At 46.4% G+C, this 17139-nt stretch overlaps 1 protein-coding gene across 3 annotated transcripts in view; it reads right to left on the reverse strand.

Annotated features, from left to right (window-relative positions):
• Positions 1-11130, reverse strand: part of gprc5ba (G protein-coupled receptor, class C, group 5, member Ba) — a 16829-nt gene extending 5699 nt beyond the window's left edge. For 2 of the 3 annotated variants that reach the window (XM_088357596.1, XM_088357595.1), the window contains exons 1-3: positions 10652-11130; positions 1635-2695; positions 140-258 (exon numbers count right to left, since the gene is read on the reverse strand). In XM_088357596.1, coding sequence (XP_088213722.1) covers positions 140-258; positions 1635-2664 — 1149 coding nt within the window. In that variant the 5' untranslated portion in view covers positions 2665-2695; positions 10652-11130. Of the gene's footprint in view, positions 1-5; positions 259-1634; positions 2696-10651 lie in introns of those variants that run through there. The other variant, XM_088357594.1, reaches the window with a different exon arrangement.
• Between the last annotated feature and the right edge of the window lie 6009 nt (positions 11131-17139).

Consider the following 17139-nt stretch of genomic DNA (forward strand, 5'->3'; position numbering starts at 1 on the left):
TACGCGATCGGGCAAAAAAAGAACATTGAGTCTGACAAGCAGCATAATGTTAAAATTGGAAACGGTTTTAAATGACAAATTGCTGCAACAGTTTCCGTAGGCGTGATTGTGCCTGGGAAGGGAGGGAGAACGTACTCACCGCCCCCCCGTTGAGGATCATGGTCATCTCGGTAGGCTGGTAGACGTTGCTGCGGAAGGGCGCACTGGGCCTGCTGGCGCCCGTGTTGCTGTTGTGCTGCCCGCCACCACTTCTCAGGCCTGCATGCAAGCACGAGTCTAAGTCAGCGAGCACCTTGAGCCCAACGTGCGCAAACAGCCGTTTTCTTAAAATGTGTTGTTTGTAACAATTGTGCCATGCTTTAAAACAACAAATTAACCGGTTCAAGATAAAGTCATGACTTTATTAAAATTAATATTTTGGCAGATTTAATCAGCTGTTATTTGCCCCTTTTCAAATGATCAAAAACATTTTTTCCCACATTACAAAATAAGATCATAAAATTGGTGGTGAAACTGGCAAATATTCTTCCTGCAATTCATCTTTGTTGTAAGCTCTAAAGCAGGGGTGCTTAATACGTCGATCGCCAAGCTACTACTGGTCGATCGCATGACGTTCAAAAAAAAAAAAAAATGCTGTATGCTAGAATCAAGCCCATCGCTTGATTGACATACAGGTAGGCCTGTCGGGAGGCAATCACAGTGAACCGCACATGCGCAATAGACAGTGACTACAACCCCTCACCGCAGCATGTTTAACGGCCGCGCACACACAAACCGCTAACGTTTATAAGCTTATCAATGCACGCACTCGCTTTGTTCTTTTAAACAAAAGAAAGTTTATGACCATCAAAAATGAGTGGGGTTGCTGGACCAATTAAGAAGCCAAAAACGTATCACTTTTATACGGAATGGGAGTTGGACTTAATTTTCTCACAATGTCATTTTCTAAGTGCGTTCCAAAAATACACGCACTATATTATTTATTTATTTATTTATTTATTGTAGTAGGTAGATCTTTGTGACTTGGTCATCTTAAAAGTAGCTCGTAAGCTGAAAAAGTTTGAGCACCCCTGCTCTAAAGGATCCAAAAAGATGAATTTGCAGATACATTATCTATTTTTTCAAATTAGTGGGTGAACAGAATTGTTCCCTGCCGGATATCTGAATCTGCCTTAAAAAAACAACAAAAAACAGTGTCACGGTCGGTCCATCGTATTCTATGCTGTGTTGAATGTGTGGCCGGAGTTTTGGAAGCCGGTATGCTTCTGTGTGAGCGCCTTGGCATGAGTTGCGCCGACAGCAGTCATTTCTCTTTTTCACCGTCTGTGGCGCTTGTGACTCTCCTTTTCCACATGCGAGGGCATTACCGTATGTTTTGTCACCGCTACAATTTGCAGAAACCAGGAGAGAAAGTGCGCTAATGGGCAAAATGCTTTCGTTGCAATTCTGATATGGAGGAGGCAGTCCATCGCCATAGGAATTCCAAGATGGCCGCCGCCATAAAAGCAGGTTTGCCGTCCCAAAAAATTGCCAAGAAAGTGAGCAAGTAAGTGCATTAGCTCACTCACTGGTGAATTGTTGGGTGGTGTGTAGGCTGTGCCTTTCGCTTTGGTCTCGACCTGACGCGAGCGTACCTGCAGCGTTGTCGTCGTTGTATCCGAAGCCTTGGTCCTCCACAAACTGCCTGTGCGAAAGTGGGATGTCATCGTCGAAGCTGGTCTCCCTCATCCGAGTGGAGTTCTGCGACGTGTCAAAGTAGTCTGGCACGGTGGGCTGCGGCGGCGGCTTCAGGCACACGTGCGCCTCGGGAATGGCGTGGAAGACCAGCAGCAGCCAACCCTGGGCCACCAGGGCCACGGCCAGCGCTGGCTCGTCCCATTCTGGCGACTTGCTCAGCCAGGCGTTGCCATAGAGGTAGAAGCCCACCCAGGCCGCCCACAGCAGCAGGGACAGGAGGCAGGTGACCAGCAGCCAGACAGCGTTGCAGCGCCAGCGCCGCGTCTTGCCACACAGGGCCAGCGCAGCGGCAGCAGCGGCGGCCAGCAGCAGCGCTAGCACGTAGCTGCAGGCCAACGAGAAGTCCATGGGCAGGTACTCGCAGGCGGCCCGGCCCTCCCTCAGCACGGTCAGGAGGAGCCACTCGGCAGCGATGATGCCCTGCACGGCGCTCAGGCCCAAGGCCAGGCCCGTCAGGGCGCAGCTCCCCGGGCCGCGGTGCTCGCGCCCCACGCGGCGCAGGCGCACCCCCTGCACGAGCAGGCAGGAGAAGCAAAGGGCGAACAGGAGCCCCCACAGGGCCCGTCGCAGCACGCACAGCAACTCGTCACGCTCGATCAGGTAGGCGAAGCTCAGGCCGAACAAGCCCGCCACGCCCAGGAGCAGTAGCAGGATGGGCCCCACGCCACTGCGCTTCTCTGCCTCGCCGATGCGCTGCAGGCGGCACAGCAGGACCGAGGTCAACAGGACGGTCACGAGAGTTCCGCACGCTGCCACACTCGCCACCACCACGCCCCAGGCAGTGTCCAGGTCGCACAGGAGGGTGTAGGGCCGCCCCAGGCCCCAGCTGCAACCCGCGGGGAGCGCTGCCGCTGGCGAGTCCTCGCCTTCTTGGCCCTCTGCCGCGGCAGTCAGCAGCAGCAGGAACAGGACCCTGGCGAACGCCATCTCCTCCGGGAAAGCAATCAAGACCAGACGTCTACGTGAGGGAGGGGAAAAAAGTTCAAAGGCGTGCAGGCGGAAAGAGCGCAGCAGAATTTGCGGCGACCACTTATTTTCAGCTCAGAATTTTTAGGACCCTTTAAAAGGCCAACATTCGCGTTTGACAAAATATAGAAAGCACTTGTCATGTTGGCCTCGCTTGTTGCCATGCTGACAAAATACGTACAAGGCCACGTTATTTTGTTCTCGTCATTAACGATTAGGGATGCATACAGTGGATCAATACTTTTTGGTACCTGTACCAAATTGGGTCGGTACCGTAGCACCGTAAAGATTCTATACAAACGATACCACTAATGGTAGTGTGTTTATCCAGCAACCGTCAATTAATCATGACGCTGCTGCCGGAAACGCTACTTCTAACGCGTCTAACAACAAACATGTCAGCTGTGAAAGCGAAGCGATCAAAGGTTTGGCTAAACTTTCTAAATGTGACTGTTTTATGTGGAGTACCGTATCTTCCGCACTATTAGGCGAATATAAAAACTTAAAATTTACTCAAAAAACCACAATGCGCCTTATAATGCAGAGCGCCTTATACATGGATCAATTGATGAATTTGTTGATCCATACTGCGTTCTGCCAAAATGTTTTAGTACATTTTAGTACGACTAGTAAATTACAATGTCGCATCACTTCCCAGCATTACTGAATAGCTTTTGTACCCGCGAGGCTATTTCATTTCAAAATAGGCTGCTCCGTTAATGTTTCGAGTAAATTTACGGATCAATATGGAAGGGAAACATAAGTAAGCAGTACCAATGTGTTAGATCGAACTTTAGTCAGTTCCGATCATTTTATAGGAGATAGTTTGAGAAACGCGATGGTTTACAGGGGGCTTCCACGACACTTTGCTGAGGCTCATGGGAGTCTGCGAGTTGAGGCTCATGGGAGTTTGCGTGTGGCTAATGCTATAATGATAGCTGCTATACGCACGAGGCTATTTCATTTCAAAATAGGCTGCTCCGTTAATGTTTCGAGTAAATTTACGGATCGATATGGAAGGGAAACAGGTAAAAAGTACCAATGTGGTAGATCGAACTTTAATCGGTTCCGATCACTTTTATAGGAGATAGTTTGAGAAACGTGATTGTTTACTGAGGGCTCATTGGTTATTGGCTAGTGGATGCATACCGCAACCCTAGTCAACCTCAGTTTGATGCAGTATAGCTTCTATTTTATGTGCCTTTTAATCCGGTGCGCCCTATATATGAAATAATTTCTAAAATAAAAAGTTCAATGAGGGTGCGCCTTATAATCCAGTGCGTCTTATGGAGCGAAAAACACGGTAGTTGTGCGTCTGTTGCAGCATTACATGTACAGTTGAACCAGTACATGAGCCATTCATTATAAAGTTTCAGTATCTCTGTCACTGAGAATAGGGTGCTGTTTGTTTGTTTTCCAGTTACACTGCAGAGCTAGTTGACTTGTTGAAAGCTTACATTGAAGGTACATGATGTTGCTTGTGTTATCCCTTTTGCAGCAATAAAATAGTTGTTAAAGATGAATGATATTTTTATCTTCTTGTTCACATCTTCAATCAAGTTAGATACAAACACGGACAAGCGTATTGATAAATATCGGCATCGATAAGGAGTATCGGTATTGACATTGCCAAAGTCCTAACGATATACGGTTGAATTCCCCATTTATGACAACATCAAACATTTTGCTTTTGTTCTTGGACTGAAAAGAAATCGTTTTGAGTGGCCATTTAAAAACAGTTGTAGACGACACGTACTCCGTATTACACAGCTTTCAAATGACCTCGTGCTCTCTAAAGATGATGTCCGTGGAGAGAAGCGTGGGACACAATTTGAACAAATACCGAACAAGTACTGTTCCTGTAAGAAGAACAACGATGCAAGTCGATGATGACGATGACTTCATCTCACTGTGAGTGTTGCCATCGGCACGCATGTTGTTTTCAGCTCTTTTGTGCAACCCGCAGGGATTTGCACCCACTGGAATTCTTGCCCACCACTGTAGTTTCATGTTTTACTCCTGCCGCCCCCAACCCCCTCACTTACATCACCTGCTGATGAGTCACCAAAAGCCGGCCATAGTATGGCTTAGTATAGCTTTGTGACGTGCACACCACCTTCACATTCAAGACGTACTTGAGCTGCAGCCCCGCCGGTACCTATGGTTACCTCCCCCATCTTGACAGAGACAAGCTCGTCCGTACTAAGCAGGGTAGACCGCTCCTGCTCTTGTCTTGTTTTCCTTTTGAATTTGCTACTGCTATTTGTCAGCGATGAGCGAGCATGGAGAACATCGTAGGCATACTCGCAACATGAGGCAGGAAGACCCTCGCCCCTCCCACCACCACCAACACCCCTCTGTCACGCTGTCACTCCCCCTTGCACAGATGGTTGCTCTGGCTGCAGGACACACACACACATTGAAGTGCCAGTGGCAAAACACACGCACGCACGCACACATGCACACACATACATACACACACACACATACACACATTCACATGCATCAGTCACATGCAAAATGACAAAATCGACCTTTACATGCAAGCACAAGCTAACGGACATCACACGAATCCTTTTTTTTTTTGTCAGAGGCGAGCCACAAAATTGATGAACAATGTACCACAGCAAGAACAATATTGTGCTTTGTTGTTTGCACAAGAGTTTGTAAGTGTGGTATTTGACAGGTTTTGACAGTCTGAACTTCAGCGTAGTACCACAATGTGCCACAACAGTGGAAATGACAGCACTGTGTGACACTTGCATTGAGGCCAAGATTCTTCAGCCTGCCAATGGGTTTTCACATGCTAGGTTGGCATTATACTAAAGGACATGTTCTGGTTTGGTTGAACATTTTGGGACTTTGGCCACAAGAGTTCTCAGTTCAAATGTAGAAAATGGACAGCTGAATGGATGGATGCTTTCTTTGGGTGTGTGTCCTTGAAAGTCGCAAAACTGCTGAATTGAATTTGAGTTCAAGAAGGATAGCGTTTCATCCTGCTTCTTTTCTCTCCGCCATTTTAAAGCCTCCGCTTTTGTCTCTAAACAAAACTTGTCCTTCCCAATTACATCCCTCCCCTCCCCCCTTCCATTTTGCCCCCCACCCAGCCCCTGCTCTTCCTTGCCGCCATTCCGTGCATCTTATGTAACGTTTGAGTCGGTGTGCAGCTCCTGCTCCAGTTGTTGGGAGTTACTCCCGTCGCCGCATTGTGCCCCCCACAGCAACGTTGCCATTTTGTTGTGCTGTTTGAATGTCAAGAAGCCACTACGCCATCTCAGCGTTCCCCGACCTTTGAGCCAAAGCAAACCATTGACATTTGAAACAATCTTGTGGATGTGAAGGTTAAGTGGCATCGAGAGGATGAGCGTTTGATGGCTGTGTCAATGGAGGGCCTCTGACAAGTGTTTCTATTTCATCTCTGCTAACCCCCAGGAGGCAGTGCTTAAAGCACTGAATGATTCCTGAGTGCATGCGCAGTCAGAATATGCATACCAAATTAGTCACCTTTGACCCCTGGATGACCCTAGACTGGTATAAAGTCCAGTGTCACCAGAGGCTCGTTCCTTCTTTTCTTCTCGTGTAGCTTGCATACCACTGTGTGTTTTCTGTCCTGAAGAAAGGTTGGATTCACCTTTTGACGTCTTTTCTCCGCTGCTGTGGAGCCTTGTGACCTTTGGTCGGAGCAGCGTATTTTTGCCCTCCCAGGCTGCGGCTGTGGTTGACTTTATGGTGTTTCGGCGGAGTTGTTGTGTCCGTTCTTGTGTCCCGGCGTGGTCGCGTGCTAGCCTCCACGTCGTGGATTTTTCTCTTGTTTTGTACATTTTGCGCTTGCTGTGTGTTGGTAGTGTTTGCGCCACCTTTCCTCAGCTTGTCGCTGCTCGGGCTTTCGCCCGTGACGTGCTTGCTGTTCAGTGAGCATTCGCGCCGCCTTCCCTCGGTTTGTTGCTGCTTGGTCTGTCGCCCTGTGTCGTGCATTTGGCTTATTGAGCAGGTTGCGTTCGCACTGCCTTCCCTTGGCTTGCCACAGCTTGGACTGTCGCCCCGTGACATGCATTTGCGCTTGTTGTGTAGGTAGCGTTTGCGCCGCCTTCCCTTGGTTTGTCGCTGCTTGGGCTGTCGTCCTCTGTTGTGCATTTGCGACGTGCGTTTGCTGTGCAGGTGGCGTTCGCTCCACCTTCCTTTGACTGTCCTGCTTGAGCTTGTCGCAGGCAACATCCATGCCGCCTTCTTTGGTATTGTCCTCCTCTCTCCACAAATGCGAATTCTTTGGTCCACTCACTCTGAAATGTTCGGTAATTGCCATCTTTCTTGTTTGCCTGGCACACACCAGCTAGCTAGCTGAAATTTTAATGGGGATGGAATTTTACCTCTCACGACCCCGTAGGCCCTGTATTGTCCAATAAAAATCGCGCTTTTTTGTCCGACCTGGCGTCACCCTTCTGTACACCGAAGGGCAACTGGGATTGGCTGATATGACGCAACCGTGGACTTCAGCGGTAGAAAACAGATGGGATGGATTGCAAACGTGATCATATTTTATATTTTGAAAGCTAATTTAACATTTTGATTTCAGTACGTGTATTTTTTACTTTGATAGTATGACAAAATTATTTATGACTTCAATTGTGTAAATGTCAGATTTGTCCGCGAGCCAGACGCAGTCACCAAAATAGCCATATCTGGCTGACTTGTTCCAGTGTATAGCAATGTAGAATGGCGTGTCAATTCATTGAAACGGAAGGGGGGGGGGGGCTTTGCAGTTGACCTTGGAGGCTCCAATGTATTATGACCAGCTCAGTGGCATGGGGTAGAGTGTCCGCCCTGAGACTGGAAGGTTGTGGATTCAAACCCCGGCTGGGTCATACCAAAGACTATAAAAATGGGACCCATTGGCTCCCTGCTTGGCACTCAGCATTAAGGGTTGGAATTGGGGGGTTAGATCACCAAATGATTCCCGAGCGCAGCACCGCTGCTGCTCACTGCTCCCCTCTCCCCTAGGGGATGGATCAAAATCACACGGGGATGGGTTAAATGCAGAGGACAAATTTCACCAAACCCAGATGTATGTGTGACGATCATTGGGACTTTAATGTTTTAATCTTAATCTTTAATGAAGTAAATTGTCTGTAATCTTTGGTGCCAAAGATGGATTTTATTGCTTCTTCTCCTACTTGAGCAAGAATAACTTTGAGCGAATGACATAAAGTCCACTTAGTCACGGAGCTGCTGACAGGACACATGCTTGTTGTTAGTCTTGCCATTGTGCTAATATTTTGCGGTCCCCTCTTGGGCAGCTAGTGAGCAGGCAGACGCTTATGTTGGGGTGGGGGGAGGGGTCAAAATGCAAGCCGGAGTACTGTCTCCCTGGGGGAACAATTCACTTCCTAGTTCAACAATATCATGCATCCATCTGTCTCAATCAGGGCCGTGGACTCGGTCGGATTTTTGCACCGAGTCCGAGTCCGGCCTCTTGACCACCGAGTCCGTGTCCGAGTCCGGCTGTCCATTTCTTCTGTTAATTCATGTGTTATTCAGCACGCTTTTGTTATACTTGTTTACTTGTTTGTCTGTTGTGAGCCATGTCTTGTCACCGTGGGATAGGGGGGAACGAAATTTCGGTTTCTTTGTGTGTCTTTGGAATGTGGAGAAATTGGCAATAAAGCTGACTTTGACTTTGACTGCTTAGTCTTTATTCAAGGCTAATTTAGATCAAAATCAAAATAATGATATAAGCTGGGTGACATAATCATTCTTGACATTGGTACATAATGTAAACATTAGCCTAAGTGCAACTCAACGTGGCCGCATTGATCGTAAGCAGGGCTGTGGACAGTATTCCTACGCGCATTCTCAGCAGCATGATGAAAATAAAATTGAACGTATTTTTTTTTTTATTGTCGGACTCGGTGGACTCGGTCAAAATCAGCACCGAGTCCGAGTCCGGCAAAAATGACCGAGTCCGACCGAGTCCGAGTCCGACAAAAATGACCGAGTCCGACCGAGTCCGAGTCCCTGAGTCCGAGCCCTGGTCTCAATGATGTCAGCGAGCCTTTTCATCTTCAACAATGATGGACGGCAGTAAACGAGTCCAAAGTCAGTGATGAAATTTTCGGGCTGGGGGAAATGAACCTGAGTCTGCGTGACTGCTAAGAGGCAGCATGCATGTTTGCTGGCGTCCCCTATCGCCTTAATTAGGTCTCATTAGCATGGGACTGGGCTTACGGCAGGACCATATGCTAATTGACTTGGCAATTAACAGTAGCAGTGATTCAACATAAACACACAATGTGACTGGTCAGACAGGGTCTGTGTGTGCAGGGGTGGGGCATCCCAAACTAATCAAAATAGACTCAGTCATGTTTTTGGCCGACATGTCATCTGCTCATCTTTAATTTTTTATGAGGTAGAAAGACACAACTTGCACACACAGGTCACAGCAATTGATTTGCAAAGACCAAAGAGTGTGAGTGTGAGTGTGTGTGTGTGTGTGTGTGTGTGTGTGTGTGTGTGTGTGTGTGTGTGTGTGTGTGTGTGTGTGTGTGTGTGTGTGTGCGCATGCGTGTGGGCATTTGGGCGTGTGCACATGTACGTGTGTGAGGCATCTGCAAATGTGTGTGATGTGCATGTTTGTGTCTCTGTGTTCTCTGCGTACGTAGCGTGTGTGCGTGTGTGTGCGTGTGCATGTGTGTGTGCGTGGGGGTGATCTGCATGTGCGTGCATGTGTGGAGGAGGGGTTGAGGCATGGACATAAATGAAAAGGGGAAGCAGGGACATTCCCTTTCTTATCTCGCCTATTGCACTGCCAAGCCATGAATCCGATTTTCGTCATTTCCAATGGTGAAAATGACATTCTAAATTCAGAAGAGTTTCACAACTGCACTCATATTAGTCATTCTTCACAAAGGACTAAGAATATATGTGTGTTATGATATTTTATGTCTACATGGGTTGCTTCACTTTTTGTGTTCAAGTAGCTGTTGTGTTCTAAAACTGGCACTGCAATACTCTTCCGTCGCTGTCAATGGCCTTTTGCATTGTAAGCGTTACGGTATTCCAAATAGACACTGACAGTATGTTTACTTTGATCAAGTGGGAGCGCCAAAGTGAGTTCACTGCCAACCTCTCGTGCTTGTTTCGCAGCTTTGTAATCGGCTGAAGGGACCGTTCTTATCCCAAAAAACACATGTATGGGATGACGCATTCTAACTGACAATGAAGTTCCACCAGCGAGGCTCAAATTGAGAGTCGTCTATTGAGCGACCCAAACGCCGACACATCCACAGGCACCCATTTCCACTCGATCGTCCCTTCTCTCCCTCTAATGGTACCTAAGTGACTATTTGGGCTCCATTTCCAGCTGAATCACAGGCAGTGCTGTGCTGCTGGTGTTCCCACCACCAAAAAAAGCGGGGGAGCGGGGGGTACTCTTGCTTTTAGCTGACCTAAGGAGCAGGTTAATGCAAACATACACATGCTCTTTTTGCAGTGGCTCAGCAGCCCCATCCTCCTCTTGACAATGTTGGGCACATGCATGTAGGCAGGCTCTCCATGCAGGGCATTCTAGAAGAGTGTTTGATTGAGGCGGCATTGTTACAAATGCGTGTGTGCCTGGAAGAATGAATGACACCTTACTTCTTGGCACTCCCCAAAATATCCCAGTGAGCGCTTACGTGAGCGCGTGAGCATGTGGGTATTGGGGGGGTGAAAATGGAGGACGCCAGCGTTTCACCAGCAGCATGGGGGGGGGGGGGGGGGGGGGGGGGGCAAATGATGCTCAGTCCATAACTAGTAAACAAACAAACAAAACAAAACAAAAAAAACCTTTTGGGCTTTGTGCAATCGTTCATTAATTTTCATGACCCCCCCACACACACACTTCCACCCCGCCCCCTCTACCCTACTGCATCCGAAATTAGCTATTTATGGTGGCATGATAAACACGACCGACCTTTTTGAATCGATGCGAATAGATCCGCTTGCTGGTATGGAGGTGCGGTGGGCAGCGTCGACCAGACTGCGTGCTTCAAATGTCACATTTCGAAAAGAGCCGCGTCGTCGTCCTCGACTCTCCGCATCCACGCTTGCGTCGCCGGCCCAATTGTTTTCGAATGACTCACTTTCGGAACCGACGCTGGTCGCAGAACCCGAATGGCATACGAAGAGCGGATCAGCTGACCCCTCCACCCGCGGATGTTTTCGACAGGTCCGACAGAGAAAAGCGTGATTTCCCCCTCTCGCTCCCCCCACCACTTAAATCCTTTGTTTGAGCATCTTGCGAAATAAAAACCCCACCGCAGACGGTAGCCGATCAGTACCGATCCGCTAAAGTCCAGTTTGACGCTCGCTGCTGTTCACTAAAAAATTGCGCTCTGCATAACGCGCGTACAGATTAGCCATAGCCAGCGCACCCCTCCCTCCACCGGCGCCTCCCCCTCTTCGACTCTGCGCATGTTCACACGCGCGTCCACGCACAGAGAACATAAATCCAATCCGCGCTCTTGTAAAAGAATCGCCGTCTGAATAGGTGACTAACTATAATCGCAGGTCATTTTCCGCTTCATTTTATGGGATTGCATAAAAAAGGTGAAGGAGGTTTTTTGTGATGATCTTTTGTGCATGAACACCCGGGTCCTTCTTTCCTTGCACCCCCCCAACACACACACACACACACACACACACACACACGCGCGTACGCACGCGCGCGCACACATGCGCGATGTGCTTGAGGGCGTTCTTTAGGATTTTGCTGCGTTACAGGCAGACAGGGTGGGGGGGCGTCTCATGTGGCGTGGCAGCTGGCAACTCGAGGCCAACGTGACACGTGCTGCATGGCAAAATGAGGTGCACGGATTAAGGCAGTCTCCATTTGTCAACTTGCTCAATATATCATTACTTGGGGGACGCCCGTACGTTGCATTGTCGATTAGCTGTAAAATGCGAAGCCGTGCTCATGACTGTCAATAGTGTGTTTGATGACACGGCCTGTGTAGTGACTCTCACACTTGGAGAGACATCAGAAGGCCTCGAAAATGTCGCTCATATGGAGGGAGCATTTTGGCGACAAAGCTGAAGGCTTTTCATTGGTTGATGTTTCCTGAAATAGTTAGCAAGTACCTCAGGTATTGATATCTGCGCTTTCCATCTTTAATTGAGGGCCACCTACGACAACCCAGTGAGAGACTTGGGCTCCATTCTGCACTCATGTGACCCACTCAGATGTTGACTGTAAAGCTGATTTAGGATTTTAGTAACAATAGTTTGGGTTTGGGTTTCCAAGGCAGGATGTTTTCACTATGACAGGACGCAGGTGTCCAAAATTAGCAGGACGAGAGTGTAATTCTAAACGCACACGCACACACACACACAAACTTAGTTTCCAGACACTCATATTTCAAACAGGCTCTTCTCTTACAGGGCAATGATTGTGTTTCATTTCTGTTGAGCTTCCTGGTTATCACTGTACTTTTTCTGATTTGTTGGGAAGTGCGAGGCCTCTGTTCTGAGTTGCCAATGATAACTATTTTTGTGTTTTGTTGTCAAATGTGCCCGATGAAGCAACGTGCAAACCTGATGCAGTTGTGAACAGATTTCACAGCAACTCTGCTCGCTAGCTCAGGAAATTAATTGAGGAATTTATTTTCAACGTATACCGTATTTTCCAGACTATAAGTCGCTCCGGAGTAAAAGTCAAAGTCAAAGTCAGCTTTATTGTCAATTTCTCCACATGCCAAAGACACACAAAGAAACCGAAATTTCGTCCCCCCCTATCCCACGGTGACAAGACATGGCTCACAACAGACAAACAAGTAAACAAGTACAACAAAAGCGTGCTGAATAAATAATGAATAAATAACACAACAATAAATAAATAAATAAGAGGAGAAGAAAAAAAAAAGGAGCAAGTGCGCGTACAGCAGACATTCCCGAAAATAGCGCAACAGTGCCGCACGCTACGCAGAAGGGGGTAGCGAGTTCAGGGCCCTAACAGCCTGGAGAAAGAAGCTGTTGGCGAGCCTGGTGGTGCGGGAGCGCAGGCTCCTGTACCTCTTCCCAGAGGGCAGAAGGTCAAACAAAGAGTGAGCCGGGTGACTCACATCACTGGCAATCGAGGTTGCCTTGCGGGCGAGATGGGAGGTGTAAATGTCCTTCAGGGAGGGGAGCGAAGCACCAATAATCTTACTAGCCGTATTCACTATGCGCTGCAGGGCCTTCAAGTTCTGTTCAGTGCAGTTACCACCCCAGACAGCGATGCAACTGGTGAGGACGCTCTCAATGGTGCCACGGTAGAATGTAGACAGGACTGCCTGAGGAGCACAAGCACGCCTGAGCTTCCGCAGGAAGTACAGGCGGCGCTGAGCTTTCTTTGCCAATGACGAGGTGTTTGCGGACCAGGAGAGAGGTCCTCACTGATGTGCACCCCCAGGAACTTGGTGCAGCTCACCCTCTCCACCACAGCACCGTCGATGATCAGCGGCAGGTGTGTTGTGTGACCCTTCCGGAAGTCAACAATGATTTCCTTGGTCTTGTTGATGTTCAGCAGGAGGTTGTTGTCCCTGCACCACGTGGTCAGAAGGTCAACTTCCGACCTGTACCGAGTCTCGTCGCCCTTCGTGATGAGACCCACCAGAGTCGTGTCGTCAGCAAACTTCACTTTGCGGTTGTCGCTGTAGGTCGCAGAGCAGTCATGCGTCAGCAGGGTGAAGAGCAATGGACTGAGCACGCCCTGGGGGGCCCCCGTGCTCAGCGTGATGCTGGCGGAGATTTTGTCGCACCAGCCATAAAATGCCCCAAAAAGTGAAAAAAAACATATGTAAGTCGCTCCGGAGTATAAGTCGCATTTTGGGGGCAATTTATTCGACAAAATCCCACACCAAAAACAGTCATGAACGAGCAACAACAGGCTAAACGATAGGTATGCTAACGTGACAAACACAAACAAAGAGCTGAGAACGGGCCTGACGTTACATATAGAGTGATTAAGGACAACTATTACATGAATAACATGTTTATAAAACCATCAGTGTCACTCCAATTCATTAAATAGCAACAACAGGCTAAATGATAGGTATGCATGAGTAAACATTCCGGAACAGGGTCCAACATGGCTACAGAAGTTAGGTTCACGGCACAGCATGTAGGAAACAGATTAATCTTGTGAACGGCAGAAACGAGGCTTGACACAGGCAACGTGTGCATGTGATGACACACAGGACGGAGCAAGATTGCCGACACAGCTACAAGAAAAAGGAGAAAGTTCACGCGGTTGGGTCAACCACTGTATTAAATGGGACTGTGGGCAACAGGAACAAGGACTAACATGGAATACTATACTGTACAGCAGTGGTCCCCAATCCTTTTTGCGCCACGGACGGGTTACGTGTCAGAAATATTTTCACGGACCGGCCTTTATATAAATAAATAGTACATTTATAATAAATATATACCGTATTTTCCGGACTATAAGTCGCTCCGGAGTATAAGTCGCACCAGCCATAAAATGCCCCAAAAAGTGAAAAAAAAACCATATATAAGTCGCTCCGGAGTATAAGTCGCATTTTGGGGGGCAATTTATTCGACAAAATCCCACGCCAAAAACAGTCATGAACGAGCAACAACAGGCTAAACGATAGCAACAACAGGCTAAACGATAGGTATGCTAACGTGATAAACACAAACAAAAAGCTGAGAACGGGCCTGACGTTACATATAGAGTGATTAAGGACAACTATTACATGAATAACATGTTTATAAAACCATCAGTGTCACTCCAATTCATTAAATAGCAACAACAGGCTAAATGATAGGTATGCTAACGTGACAAACTCAAACAAAGAGCTGAGAGCGGGCCTGACGTAACATATAGAGTGATTAAGGACAACTATTACATGAATAACATGTTTATAAAACCATCGGTGTCACTCCACTTCATTAAATAGCAACAACAGGCTAAATGATAGGTATGCTAACGTGACAAACTCAAACAAAGAGCTGAGAACGGGCCTGACGTAACATAGAGTGATTAAGGACAACTATTACATGAATAACATGTTTATAAAACCATTGGTGTCATTCCAATTCATTAAATAGCAACAACAGGCTAAACGATAGGTATGCTAACGTGACAAACACAAACAAAGACCTGAGAACGGGCTTGACGTAACATATAGAGTGATTAAGGACAACTATTACATGAATAACATGTTTATAAAACCATCGGTGTCACTCAAATTCATTAAATCCATCGATCGTTCTTTGTCAACAATGGGTGCGCACGGCTGAGGGCGCTTGCACTTCAAAATATTCCACAGGCTCATATAACGATAGATAAACTATATTTCAAATAACTATAATACAAGCCAATAATATTATCAAAGCATCCGTGCACTTTAATTCCATTAAATCCATCGATCAAATCCCTCGTCCTTTGTCAACATCGCCGCGCGTGCGCCCTGACGTCAGCCTCGTCTTTATTCTACAGATCTACTATATAACTATATTGTAGCGTTAACAAAGTACAAGGATAGACGTGGGTTTGGTAAACGGCTCTTTATTAAACAAAACAAACTTCCAAGCGTGTGGCGGCGTGGACTTCCAGACAGACCGGGCGTGCGTAATGGCCATGTCCGAGCCCCGCGCACCGTTCGCGGACAGCCACTCGGCCGAGCGCCGGCCCCCGACTCAGTAGAATAGGACCGGGCGTGCGTAAAAGCCATAATAGTTTTTCAAACCTTCTATGTCACTCCAAATCCTTAATTCCTTCAAACTCTTTGTCCTCCGTGTCACTTAGAAATGATCACCGCTAATGATGCCGGTAGTCCTTATGTGGGCACGTTTGTATGTAAACAACCGCCGCACCGCGCTACTGACGTCACTTGAAATAGTAATCCATTGGTACATCACGGTTCTCCAAACTTTCTTTCCACTGCTCGATTACTGTTTTCAGCTGCATATTTTACAACTTGAAGTTTGTAACCTGCAAAATATGAGTTTCTTTTTGCTGCCATTTTTCTTAAGCCCACCCAGTTGATGAGTCACGGCCAACGGTGAAATTTAGAGTGCCCTCATCCAGTTTCGTCTGAAAATATAATTTTTTTGGGTTGTTTTATCAAAGTCAAAGTCTGCTTTATCGTCGATTTTTTTTTTCATATACTAAGACACACAAAGAGATTGAAATTACGTTCCCACTATCCCTCGGTGAGATAGTACACATATGCATACAAGCAACACAAAAAAAACCAAGAAGGCACAAACAATGAATAAATAAGAGTGTTGAATAAATGATAAATAAACAAATAATAATAAATAATAATAATCAATATAAGAGGAGCAAAAATGGAGCAAGTGTACATACAGCAGACAGTGGACTTGGATATGGTGCTTTAAAGTGTTAATTGCTTTATTTGATGTTTTCTCTATTTTTTATGTTTTGAATATGTTCAAGATAAAGATACAAAAGCATGTGAAGTGATCAACTATACTAAAAATAACATGGGAAGTGGTCAACTATACTTGTAAGTGATGTCTTAATGATCAAGTAAAAATTTGTGAAAAAAAAACATATATAAGTTGTTCCTGAGTATAAATCACCCCCCCACCCAAACTATGAAAAAACCGCGACTTATAGTCCGGAAATTACGGTATTCACCAAACTAGAAATTTACAGCACTCGCCCATCATGTTTGTTTGTTTTTTATTTCGAACATTAAAAGAAATACAAGAAAAAAGTAAAAATATAGAAAGTTATAACTCCATAGTACAATAGAGCATAAAAAAATATATTGCATTATAATTTTCCCTTTATAGTAAATTCATATTTGTTCAAAAAGTAGTAGAAGGAAGATTCAAGATTCAAGAGTTTTTTATTCGCCATGTTTGAGCGTGCCAAACAAGGAATTTGACTTCGGTAAATCACAGCCTCTGTTCAACATTTAGGTGACTAACAACAACACTCAGGACATGTGAAGAACGAAAGATATTCTCAAACATCCCCTGATCTTAAACTCCCAAGAGGGCAAGGAAAAACTCAAAACTCCAGCTAGGGGAAATGAGAAACCTTGAGAAAAGACCACAGATGGGAGGGTCAGATAAGCCTAAGCTTATCTGACTCTACCCCTTGTAACTACATATGTTTCTCTTTAATTCTGTCAAGATTTGACCATAGTCAAATATATTTAAAAAAAAATAAATAAATACAAAAGCAACTTAAACAACTTCACAGCATATTACGGTATCCCGTCAATATTTTGTCCATTTTTTTAAACTTAGGTAAGGTACTACAGTTCTTCAGTTCTTCACTGCTGGTATTCCATAATTCCACACCTATAACTGTTATACAATGTAACTTTAGGTTTGTTCTCACCAAATCCCTTTTAAACATAAGTGTTCCTCTTAAATAATAGATACTTTCCCTCCACTCAAACAACCTCTGGATACTGT

Source organism: Syngnathus floridae, chromosome 17 (assembly GCF_059516105.1).
Source record: "Syngnathus floridae isolate MCC-2025c chromosome 17, RoL_Sflo_1.0, whole genome shotgun sequence".
Lineage (NCBI taxonomy): Eukaryota > Metazoa > Chordata > Actinopteri > Syngnathiformes > Syngnathidae > Syngnathus > Syngnathus floridae.